Consider the following 12,550-nt stretch of genomic DNA (forward strand, 5'->3'; position numbering starts at 1 on the left):
CTAAGTATCTAACCTATTTTCAAGGAAGAGATTTGAAGCTGTGGCTGGGTCACATGAATTGAGCAGACAGCAGACCAGGTGAATCCACAGACTTCTTAAGGAGACAAAGATAGGTCGTACCCCCCATCACTGCTACAATCCTACACAGCTCAATGGAGGTTATCAAACCAGATCAGTGAGAGTGGGAATAAGGAACAAGAGTGGCACTGCTGCAATACAGACCTCAGCAAGCAAAAATCAACATCACCATGTAGGTTTTACATACCAGGGATGTTCCAGATGGACATCAGGCCTACCTCACACATTTAAGAAGCTGTTTTTCCCCCATAAGGTGCAACAGCACTGTGCTTTTATTTGAAATCAAGTCTAGAACAGATAAAATGTAAAAGGGAAAGAAAGTGCCTTTTCTTTTTTCTTTTCATGAATGAGGGGCATTGGTGGTGAGGATGATTCAAGAGCAGAAAATGGACATCCACAGCTAAAGCTTTGCCATCTACTGACCTGCAGTATGATGGCAACTGTCTGGCAGACAGACAGTGGTGTAACATCATCAGCTATTTATCAGGGTAAGGCTTAGCTAAAGCAGCAGGATGTAATGCTGCCCAGCAGGTACCCTGGTGAATGCATTTTGGGAGCCCTCGCGCATGGCACTCTGCCATTAAGAGCCAAGAGATGCCCAGACAAATTCCCACAGGTCCCTTTGGGGAGGCTGACACTGAATTTGCCAGCCAGAATTTTAGTCATCCACTCAACAGCTATACTCCAGAAGCACAAGATGAATAGGTAGCTATGGTGAACTTTGAAGCCTGCAGGTCAAAGTTCTCTCTCATTATCCCCACCATTTTCTATCGGCACAGCTCCTCAGCATCCCAAGGGACAGGAAGGTTTGAGGCTCTTGAAAAAACCTGACATGACCAAGTCAGAAAACAGTAGGGTGCTTATGTACATGTATTTTTCTTTCCCCATTTCTCTCTCCCCCCACTTTCTTGAAAAGAAAGAATATGAATTTAGCTATTGTGTCAAACGTCAACCCGGTGGCATTAGGAGTTACTCATTTAGCTGGCACAATACAGCAGTCATTTCAACATGCTGCCCTGCCAAACAGGCCTGACCCTTCCAGGGACACCTCCTCTGTAAGAAAGTACTCATTTGATTTCTCACTCCCCACCCCAAAACCTTTCATTTTGTAGCCAATCCTTTCAAGGAGGATGACAGGACTGATTTCTGCAATATGGACACATTCTCTGTATTAAAACACTGTCTTCATGCCCGAGCTGCCACTGAACACATCCATCAGAGACAACCGAGCCACTTCTGGCCAAACCTCTAGCAATACTGAACACAGGGCTCTGTATCAGCCATTAAATATTATAATAGGTTCTTCCAATGCAGGTGGTTAGGATCTGACTTTTGTCAGAGTTCTGTCTGGGGGAAAACCCATTCACTTCATTTACTCAGCAATACCCACGGGGAAATTCTGACTTCCCTGCCTATAAAGTTGTGTACAAACTATGCCAGGAGTGCAACTGACTTCAATCTAGTTCTGCCTCTTCCTCCCACTGAGGTTTTCATAGAGCAGAGAAGATGCTACTCACACACTAGTACTGCCTGATGGGTGAAGAATGCTCAGCAGGGTATATGAACAACAGTTAAATAACAATAAATAGCCCACTGACAGTATATAGCACAGTGACTCTGTGAAGCCTAAAGACAACAGAAGGCTCTACTACCTACCCATGTACAGCCAAGGAAAAGCAGCACATTAAAACCTCTCCGATCTATGCAAGGAGAGCTAATGGAAGCTAAGGAAGCGAATGGAAGTATGGAGCCATGTACCTTTTTTATTGGGGTGGGGGGACATGGTGGGGGACAGAGGGAAACAATTACAGGGTAGTAATTACTTCTTCTTTAAATGGATTCTCTCTAATCTCCAATGGATTTACCTCTAATCTCAAAGTAATTACCTCTAATCTCAATGGAGTCTCACTCTGGGGAACTCTAAGCAGCTCCAGGGAAGCCTTCAGAGAAGAAGTACTCTATTGTCTGCAAGAGGCAATGAAAACCTAACACGTGCACAGCGACTGCAGGAACAATAGAGCACTTCCACAAAGCAAGGAAGGGATTTGGGCACCAATAATGGCAGCTTGTCTCCTCCTTGCTTGATGACCCAGAATTGGCCAACACAACCTAAGGGAAACTCACGTGGGAGCTCCATAAGGAGCATGCAGTATCTGTGGCTTCCCTTCTGTAAGCAACACCAATACACAATTCAGGTATTTCAGGACTACTTGACAGCAGAATTCCCCAAAATTAAAGGCATTAAGAGTGGCCAAAGAGGACAGACTTGCCCATTTTTACAAAAGGGGACAGTGAAAACCTTGCTCCAGAGCCCAATGGCTGAGGGACAAGATTTCTGATAGAAAGCAGCAATGCCCCGAAGTTAATCATCATCTAACATTAAATCGGTTTTAAGAGACACGGACGTAACATCAGGAACTATAGCAAAGCATTATTAGTCAGGGTCTGAGATTATGAAATCTTGTGTCAGGACAGAGAAAGTGCTAATATTCAGCAGGCAGGGAACAGCAAGCTGGTGTAAGCACAGCATCAAGTGGCCATGCACGTCAGACAGCACCTATCTAAAGCAGAAACTCCCTCCATCAGTTCCACTTGCAGGTCTATAACCCCAAATCATCTATGAGCCCATGAAATGCATCTGATCAAAACCTTGATTTTTCACTCCTTAATGAAAAATTGCCCAGGAGCTCAAAATGACCAATAGGTTTAGAAACTATTCCTAAAAATATTACAACTGGCTACCCTCGGGTTTTCCTATGTGTTACGATGATAAAATACAAACCCAGATAAGATTGTAAAGATCTTGGTGAGGGTCACACCATGTTTTTTGTCCTATTTTACCACTGCCTGTAGTACAGAGCAAGGGGGGAGCTGGAATACCCTGGGAGTTCCAAGATCTGGAGTCCCCACATCATCTCTGTCTTTTGAAGTGCTCTGGCATGGAACAAGCTCACTTCTGTTGCTGGCGTGGCTGGGGCAGAAGGGGTGGGCCACTTCTGAGTGAGATCACTGTGCTCCTTCCACCCCCAAACCAGACATAGGGACTGTGTTATGCACTCATTGAGGAGGAACAGACAACATCTTTGGGCAGAGACAATGATAGATGCCTCAGTGTGAAGTTTTCTGGCACATTATTTTAATATCTAAGCCATTTTCAAACCAAGCCATAACCAATGCACACCACAAGTACCAGAACTTTCCTCACTCTTTACTACAGCTAGGACACTTTTTCTTACAAAACGCTTTTGGTTTTGAATGAAGTCTGTAAAAACATCAGCACAAAATAAAGGTTTAAACTATCTCTTGAGATGCAAAGGGAACCCCAGTTCCAGGGTGTTCAAAGGAACTTGACTGTATTCAGCCTTGCACCAGTGAGTTTTATTTCAGATTATGCCTTTTTCAGATGGGGGGAATGGAGAGGAAGAAGTTCCTCCACCAAAGAGGGCTCAACAAAAGCACATCAGACACTTGCTACCACTGCTTTGTAAGGGCCTGATGCTGCTGAAAATTCAGAGAGCATGGTGCACTCACATGTAAACTGGGATGGTAGGTCAGCACACCGTTGTCGCACAACGTCACGTATTTCTTCTTCCACTCTTTATTCAGTGACTTGCCACTTCGCTTTAGCAGCATACCCTATTAGAGTAGAAAAGAAACAAATACCATTAATACTCCTACAAATATCATCAACACTCTTGCCAACACGCAGCTATTGAAGACACAGAAAGAGATAAATACCACTGCCAATGAATCTAGTAACTTTCTTCTGCAAGTTACTCACTTTCCCCTGCTTCTCCAAGGGTGCACGTTTGCTCCCTCGGCAGCTTTGGTGTTTGCAATTTAGGAGGAAAAGGTCTAAATGAGGCTTTCATAAAGCAAGTAAAGTAAACAGGAAGGGCTGTAACAGCTCTGGCTTTATTCAACGGCTAGAGAATCCCAGGATTCCAGACTGGTTTATATTGGAAGAGCACACGTTTATATGTTCTTATTCCCTTCTTCTTCAGTAAGATACTACCACAATGGAAATCCTCTCAGCTATTCATTCCAGCAAGCAACAACAATTCCAGGCAAGAACAACAAAATGAAAACCGGCCAAATACAAAGCTTTCCCAGTAAATGCTGGATAATTTAATGAAAGAGGTGGGCAAGGTGACTCACCCTCCCACACATTGTATTCAACCTAAACATCAGTGATGAATGCTAACAATCCACAGTTGAGATAAAGTCATCATTGTGTTCACATGGACAAGGACTACTTCTACATATGAACCCGTTCTCAGCTTAAAAATAGGAAGTCGCTTAGAAAAGCAATATATACCATGCTGTAGCACAGTGTGGGTGGTAAATGAAGCCATGCTTTAGCAATGTGCTTCCCTAGGAAAAAAACAAGCTAGAAGGCAGTTCCCAATGAATTCATACAGTACCTGGGTTACTGAAAGTCTACTGAAATGTCCCAGTGGAGACACTGTGTACAGTACCTACCTCACTAGATCCACAGATCAAGTTCCAATAGAGGAAGACAGATTACTTTCATTAAATCATAAACCTACATCATAAATCAAAATCAACTCAAACTTAGCTCTCTAATCCCCATAAAATTAGTTTTTCCATTCTAATTTTCCACAGAAATAAGAAAACAGTACATAGATAGTTGCACTATCAAGCATGGTGCTTCCAGCTCCCATGGAGTTGTTTTGGTCGAGGTGGGTTAAAACCTTGAAAGCAAGTTATGCTACTTTTATCCAGAGACAGACAACTTCTGGATGTTTTAAGTCCCTTGCCACAATCTATATGAACCAACAACTCCCCTTTTGCAACCAGAGAGATGAGCCCAGTTGGAAACCCCAAGTTCACAACTGTTGTTGGCCACACACTCCGAGCAGCGCTTCAGAGAACAACCCTTCCCAAGTCACAGCAACCTGTGGATGGGCCTGTAAAGAAAGCTGGTGTGGGATGAGTGACTGACACAGTGGTACAAACTCCAAACTTCCTGACAATCTGGGGGTCACATTTCTGGGGTTTTGTGCTATTCTTTGCTACAACTCAAACTTTTCCAAGAGGGAATGGGGTTTCTGTAATGCTGTCTTACAAAAGCTTCCGTGAGCGCGTCTCACACATCCCAATTACTGTCTTCCAGTGCTTAGACGCTGTTTTCTTCTATTAAAAAATGAAAGCTTATTCCTGCCTTTGACGTGTGTGTTTGTCTATAGTAGGTGCTCTGTCGCTTCACCTTTCCCATCTTTCATACCTCACCTGCAGCATGCTTGCTGGCGTTTAGGGGACCCAATTCTAGTTATGGCTGTGCTGCGGGGATCAAAAATTACTCTTTCCCTGCCAGGGTTTGTTCTTCAGACCTTTTAATGGGGAAAAAGCTGTAACGATCAGAAGATCACAACAGTGATTCCCCCTCCGGCCTTTTTCTCCAGCTTTGAAAAGGCAAAAAATATGTATTTCACCCCTTTTTAACTGGCCCTTTGCTAGCTAGAAAACATGTCATGATTTAGGTAGTTTTCAGTTCATGCCAATTATAACTCCAATAAATAGTAAAAACTCACCACTTTCATGATTTTTACTACACAGAAGTTTCACTGCTCTTGAGGTGTGAACCGTGAAATTCAGGTTTTGGATTGAAATGAAGAAAATGATTCAAAATGAGCTTTCACACCTTGCTTTTCAATGTAAAAAAGCCACCACCTCAGCATTAAATAGGGATGCTGTACTTATTTATGCCTAACTAACAAATCAGATTGCCCAATCCACTTTCTTTATGCTCTACCTTGGCAAAAAGAATAGATTTTTGCATTAGATGAGAATGAAAAATATCTGCCAGAGGAAACTGCTCTGAATCGTAGAATAGTTAGGGTTGGAAAGGACCTTAAGATCGTCTAGTTCCAACCCCCAGTACAAGGAGCCAACTTAAAGTGTTATGGAGCAAAAGCCCATACACCATAAAACACACTTTTCTTTCCCCCAAGGCCAGAGACTACCACTTCGTCTAGGGCAATTAGAATGGTCCAGAGAGATGCTCTTAGTATGGGAGTTCAGATCAGTTATAAATGCACTTTAACAGTAACTAAACCTAAAAAAACCCCAAGAAAACAACAACCCCCCCCCCCCAATAGATAGCCCATATATGACAAGAAATGTTATTAGAAAAAAATAATAGAAAAAGCCCTTTACTTCAGTCATATTACGTCTACATTTAAGTCACATCAGATACTCTTACCTAGGACACAAGATACATGGTCCCACTGACCTTTGGTACCTCTAAGGCAATTTAGAGGTAGCTTGGGCACATCTCCAGTCCAAGCCAAGCAGACTTCACATACACACAGCACACCAGAGAAATCACATTTAGTCACCAAGCGACACAGTAAGGGATGAAGTAAATCACCTTCCACTTCAAAATACACATTTATCCCCCCCGATAATCTCTGCCTCAGATTATTATTAATTGGATAACATTATTTTTCCTAATGTGTACAAAATCTTTCACTTGTTACAGTCTTCCCTCTGCAGTTTGGTCTGGCTAACCCAAAGCCTCCAGACTCAACACCAGGAATTTAACACCTCTGATTTCCCCCCGAACTGTGGAGAATTTCACACTTCAAATTCAACTTTTTCACCACCTCCCCTCCAAAATTGCCAATCCTGTGTCTGACGGGGGAACATTTCTCCTACCAGCCTGCACCAGCCTGTACTTTTAATGAGCCACAGGAAAGAGACATCAAGCGGAGTGCACAAACTCTACTTGTTGGGTTTTCGCTCGAGGAACTGCGTCACTGCACAAAGCAATGGAGGAACTGTCTGTACGTACTGCGAGCTCTTTATTAGTAATGTGTATGCTACGTCTAGTCCCAGGAGGTCATTGCAAGCCAAAAGCAATGTTAAGTGTACAAGCTTTAAATAACTTACAAAGTTAATGTAATGAATGTAAGTGTTATCTGAAATCCATCACTCAGTGGCTTGCCGTAGCCTCAAGCTGTGATAAAACACCACTCATAAATTTATATTAAAACTCTGTTCAATAGCAATTATTTACCAACAAAGATTTATTGATTGCATTTGCTGTTAGAGACTGAGGCCTTAACCGAGTCAATCCGCTTACGCTGCTGAGCTTCAGGGCACCAGGAGAAGTTACAGACTGCCATCAGGCTCTGCATCCCAATCATTACGGCAAGAGCAGGAGCAGCTAATGAAAAGCCACCAGCGTAGGATTGACTGGACTTCAGGTAAGAAACAAAACACCCAACACGGGTTAAGGGACCACTACACATAACATACACAGTTCATGTTAACACATAGTAATCGGTTAAATCTCGCCCCTCCAGATGCCTTCCCATGAGCTACAAGCCTTGCTTGCTTAAACAATAAATGAAGACAAATGGTGAAACAATTATGAATCTGGGTTTGGGAAGTATTTCAGGTTTTAAGCAGCAAATTATCAGCATTTAAGAAAGTGACCTTATGAAGCTGCTTTATTAAGCAACATGAAAGATGCTGGTATGTAGGCTGCCTTAGTTTTTCAGATAGATGGTAGCAGAAGACACTTAAATACTTCCCACGTGTGGAGCAACATTTCCCATGTATTTTTGGTTTTCCAGGTGCCACGAGATACAAAGGGTTTCACAAACAGTACAATTAATACAGTGATCATGGCTTAACTGAGCACACGGTTTCCCATTTGCTGCAGCACTTTGACTTGAGGTTGGGTTTCTCTTGTTGTTTGTGGGGGTTTTTGGGTGATTGGTTTTGGTTTGCTTGTTTTAACAGGATCTGGTACATTCAGCTTTTCTTGGCAACGCCAGTACAAATGAACCTTCTGGAAAAGACAGTATGGTACTTTGGTTGCTATTTCTTTTCAGAAGTGCACACCACTGCCATGTCTAAGGTACTACCATCATGCAGGCTTTTTCTTCCCCTCCCTAATTTTTAGCCAACCCCATCCCGTTATTATGATGCTGTTTTGACAAAATCAAATACGTAACCTTGCATTTAATCACTAGAAGTCTAAATGGCTCAATTTCCAGACAGGTTTTCAGTTCTCATAACTGTGATTAGTAGGCAGCAATGCTATGAGTTTTCTACAGCTCTATCATTTTGCATCCTGTTCACAACAGAAAAGACCAGAAACATCCTCCCTCACAGAGCTGCAAGGACAACCATACATAGCCAGGATCATGAACTGTTACACATGAATTCTGGACAATAAAACATTCGCTTCCTTTAAATCTATCAACATCATGAACAAATGCTGGTAAATCCTCCAGGACTGCACGACCAGCCAGCTTTAGGTAGCCTAGCCAGCAGCACTGGGTCTGGTCTCACTTATCCTAATAGCAAATGAGAGATTAGTTCTTAGTTGACCTTCTCTGCTTCCAGAATTTGACTGTAACAGGTTGCAGTTATGGCTGCCCCATCCCTGGCAGTGGTCAAGGCCAGGCAGGACAGAGGGGCTTGGAGCACCCTGCTCTAATGAAAGGTGTCCCTGCCTGTGGCCAGGGTTTGGAACTGGATGAGCTTTAAGGGCCCTTCCAACCCAAACCAAGCTGGGATTCTATAGATCCTTCCATACAAATGTAACTTGCTTTCTTGATTTCCCAAACTTCAGTATTTATATCCCACAAATTTAAGGGATACTGCTTGGGTTTTTTGGTCAATTAGCTATGAGGCTTTTTTAGTTTTACAGTTAGAAACCTATAGTAAGCATCTCTTATAGTAACAGGGTGCAACTGGGGACCCAACTGAACCACAAACCAAAGGCTACAGAAAATGGAATGCCTCTAAAGAGATCTGAAAACAGAAGACCTTAAAGGTTCTTCAACTTCAGTATCTAACAGCATTGCAAAAACCCCCTGAAACCCTTAAAGACTCCATGTATTCTTACTGCAGCCAAGCACACTAAGGACATGGTAAATGGGAAGAAGCAGCTTAGTGCCTTCTGTTATTGTGGTTTTATTTTTAGTGACTGCTCCAACAACTCAGCCTCCAGATTCTGACCTTACCCACCAAGAGCAGGTAATGCCCAAGTTCCCCTGATATGCAGCAAATAACTTTAAAGGGAAGCATTCACAGCTCCCTGGCTTGCAGCTGCAGGACTTTTAAAAGGTAGGGTATGTACTTCCAACATGGCACAGACAAGGATTCCTCAAGGATGCTGTTGAGCACAGGAACCTACTCACTGTACTTTAAGCACGGTGTGGTTGAGAAGAGACAACTGCGCTGCAGTGTGGGGACTAATGGATAGAAAACCATTATCTGTATGTCACATTCACCCACCTAACGTGCAACTTTATGAAGAGGCAAAAAGATGATCACCCAAGAACAGTGTCTAAAGAAGAACTGGAATCAAATGCTGAAGATCCAGCCATGCTGCAGGATCCAGATGGAGCAACACACTGCTCTAGCAAAGCACTGCAAGTCTAAAGCTGCTCTTGTCTGCCACCATAATACTCCAGACACGCAAACGGGGCATCAGAAGACAATGCAGGACTTGCAGTTGAAGGACAGAGAAGCTCAGTAAGACAGTTGCCGAGTTTTCCTTCAGTTTGACAGCTTTGTGAAAGGGGCAGTCTTTCGTTAGCCCCAGTTTATGATTAATTCTAAAATTAGACTTTATAAAACCAAGAGCACATTGCATACTCTGCAGTCATCTCTATGTCCTTTCTACAGAGTTTAAATCCAAATGTGTTACACAATGCAATTCCATATTTAAAGGAATGGCACATCTCCCGCTCTAAACCCAGTTTACCTCTCTGCATGAGGTACGGCACCTAATAAGTCACAATATTTTCCTGCCTTACAGTAGTTTCTATCTCTGTCGCATTACGAGGTTTGTTCCACTTTCCCTGGCCTGGTAAAAAAATAATAATCACAGCCCTTAATAATCTCAAGTAGTCGGTTTATTAACCCCTTGGCATTGGCAGTTGTGGTTTCCCTGACACCATCGTCAGCACTGATATGAAATGCACCGCGATGCAAATCATTAAGCTTAGTGTGGGAGAAACCAGGCGGCTGATGCCAAGGGGTCTAAGTCAGCAGCAGAGAAGCCAGCAGCGATCGGCTCCGATTGAACCCTTACCTCTTGCTCCAGCACCACGCACTGAGCTCTAACTACCCTGGCCGCAACTGAAGTCGGCACTCACGCCAGCCGCCTCACTGAAATGCTGCTGCTGGAATTAGAAGGAAAAACAACACTGGGAAACTGATCCATTGCGAGCAAACCCAGCTGCGTGGAACAGGTCATTTGGAAAAGACTCCAAGAGCAGAAACATCCCTGGTGTCAGAGATGGGTGAAGGGTCAGGGATGAAAAAGAAGCAACAAACATTTATTTCCCTTCAGAAACAAACAGAGCATTTATGGGGGGTGTGTATGATATAAAGATAAAGAAAGGAATCATCACGCAGACATCACTACTGCTAGGCAGACGATACGGCTCTCGTTACAGTAGCGCTCCGTTTCCCAAACCCTGAAATTCTCTTTATCATATTTTATATGAAGTCGGGATTTGGAGGGGGAAAGGGGTTCATGGGAGAAAAGCCATGAAAAGCTTAAAACCCAATTTTAACTTTCTATCCTGATACTATAGTGTTTCCATAGAAACATCAGGCAGACCACTTAAGAGGAGCTTTTTTTTGTAGCCATGTTTGGCACCATACCCCTCCCCTGGACAACCTATTATTTCACAAATGGATGCTTTTTGCAGCTTGTTCTGTGCAGGCTCCGATGAAGGGGGGAAAAGAAAAAGGCTACTGGATCTTTAACCAGTTCCCTTGTGGCCCCCTCCCTTTTTTGTTGGTAATATTTCTGTCATTCTGCCAGGGTATATGGTACAAAGGGTTACACTTTAATTGAGCTGTCAGCATCTCCAACAATCCTATAAAACTCCGATTATGCACGGCAGGGTTAGTGACACACTTGTTATTGTGGATGCCCTATTTGCTAAACCCGAGCCCCCCCCCCACAGGTCACATCACCCACACGACCTTCCTGTCATTAGCCGCGTCTATTCCTACCTCACTGCTGTGAAAATCACACAAGCGAAGGCTTCAAAGCCCTTGCCAGGACTGAATTCGACCAGGAGCTAATCACCCACAAATCCAGCTCAAATGGCAATAATTGGCTAAACTGCTCACCTCTCCAGAGCTCAGCAGTAATTTGGGATAATAAAGAAAAGAATTATTCAGCTAACTGCCCTGAAATGTATGCTTTGTGACCGACACACTTCACATTTTAATAATGATGGACACAAAATCCAATTTAATACAGCATCTCCTGAATAACAAACCCAAGAACACTGGCAGGGGGAAAAAAAAGTGTGTCTTCTATGTGTTTTTTTGTTAAAGTGTGTTCCGTGTTATTGTGCAGAAAGGATCCATACATCATAGTGGGAAATTTGGGGCCCAAAAAGGCTCTGCGAACAGCCCTCAGAAACTCGGCCCTAGAATGGGATTTCAATATTATCATTTTATTTGTTTTTAATCAAAAGGACTGGCCCTCGTTTTGCCAAATGGTTGGACCACCAAGTCCTTCAACTTTGGTAGGGATAAGATAAGAAATACCCTCTTTTCCTCTACAGTAAAAGGCGACCTTCTTGTTATTCCACTACTTCCTCTTTGACTCATTTTACTTTTACACCTTTGTGCTCTGCTCACAGGACTGTCAGCACCCATGACTCCACTGCATACACCTGCTGGATAGGTAGCAACACTGCCTGGACCACTTCATGATGCGACCAGCCTCCCAGCACACACTGAGCTGTAAAGATGTTCCATCAATCTTCTACCCACCTGCACCATTCTCCTCCTTCCTATCTCTCCTAAGACCAAGGAAAAAAACACACAAAAGTGTGTGTGAGTACACACACACATACAGAAACACTGATTGCAAGCCCCAACTTGTCCTACTGCTTATATCTCTGCGTATATTTGAAGGATCTTCTATACCAAAGTACCTCCACATCTACCATGCCACCCTGAACCTCAGTGAAAACCTAACCAAGGCCATTTCCAAGGATTTAAAGGTACAATCGAAAGACAACTTTCAAATAGAGGTTTATTACGCTCTGTACTTAGCTTGCTACTGCACAAAGGCAAAGCTATTGCTGTCATTAACAAAGTAATCAAGGTTTTACTCTGATAGATGGTACAGAAATTACAGTTAGCAAAACAGGAGACATTGCCAGTGTCGGTCATCTGAAAGAACTTTGCCGGGGAATTATAAATCAGTGCCTTTGACAAGGTGGTTGTTATCAGGCATCTTGAAGCAATAACTTGAGACAACCCAAAATTTATTTAACATGGCTCAAACAAGTACTCGTGAGGAAAACACAAGTTTTGTATAGGCATGCTCTGCCTTATATACAGCACAAACACCTCCATGCCCCCACTTACCAAGCCTAACATTAATCAGTGCAATTCCCAAATAAAGGGCTCTGCGTATTGTGTCAGCAAGTTAAAAATGGCAATATTG

At 43.1% G+C, this 12,550-nt stretch overlaps 1 protein-coding gene across 6 annotated transcripts in view; it reads right to left on the reverse strand.

Annotated features, from left to right (window-relative positions):
- The window catches only part of AGAP1 (ArfGAP with GTPase domain, ankyrin repeat and PH domain 1), a 327,080-nt gene that overhangs the window by 134,257 nt on the left and 180,273 nt on the right, over positions 1–12,550 (reverse strand). For all 6 annotated transcript variants that reach the window (XM_065669649.1, XM_065669647.1, XM_065669648.1 and 3 more), the window contains exon 10: positions 3,610–3,714. In XM_065669649.1, the coding sequence (XP_065525721.1) occupies positions 3,610–3,714 (105 nt within the window). The remainder of the gene's footprint in view (positions 1–3,609; positions 3,715–12,550) is intronic.

Source organism: Lathamus discolor, chromosome 3, assembly GCF_037157495.1.
Source record: "Lathamus discolor isolate bLatDis1 chromosome 3, bLatDis1.hap1, whole genome shotgun sequence".
NCBI classification, from domain to species: domain Eukaryota; kingdom Metazoa; phylum Chordata; class Aves; order Psittaciformes; family Psittacidae; genus Lathamus; species Lathamus discolor.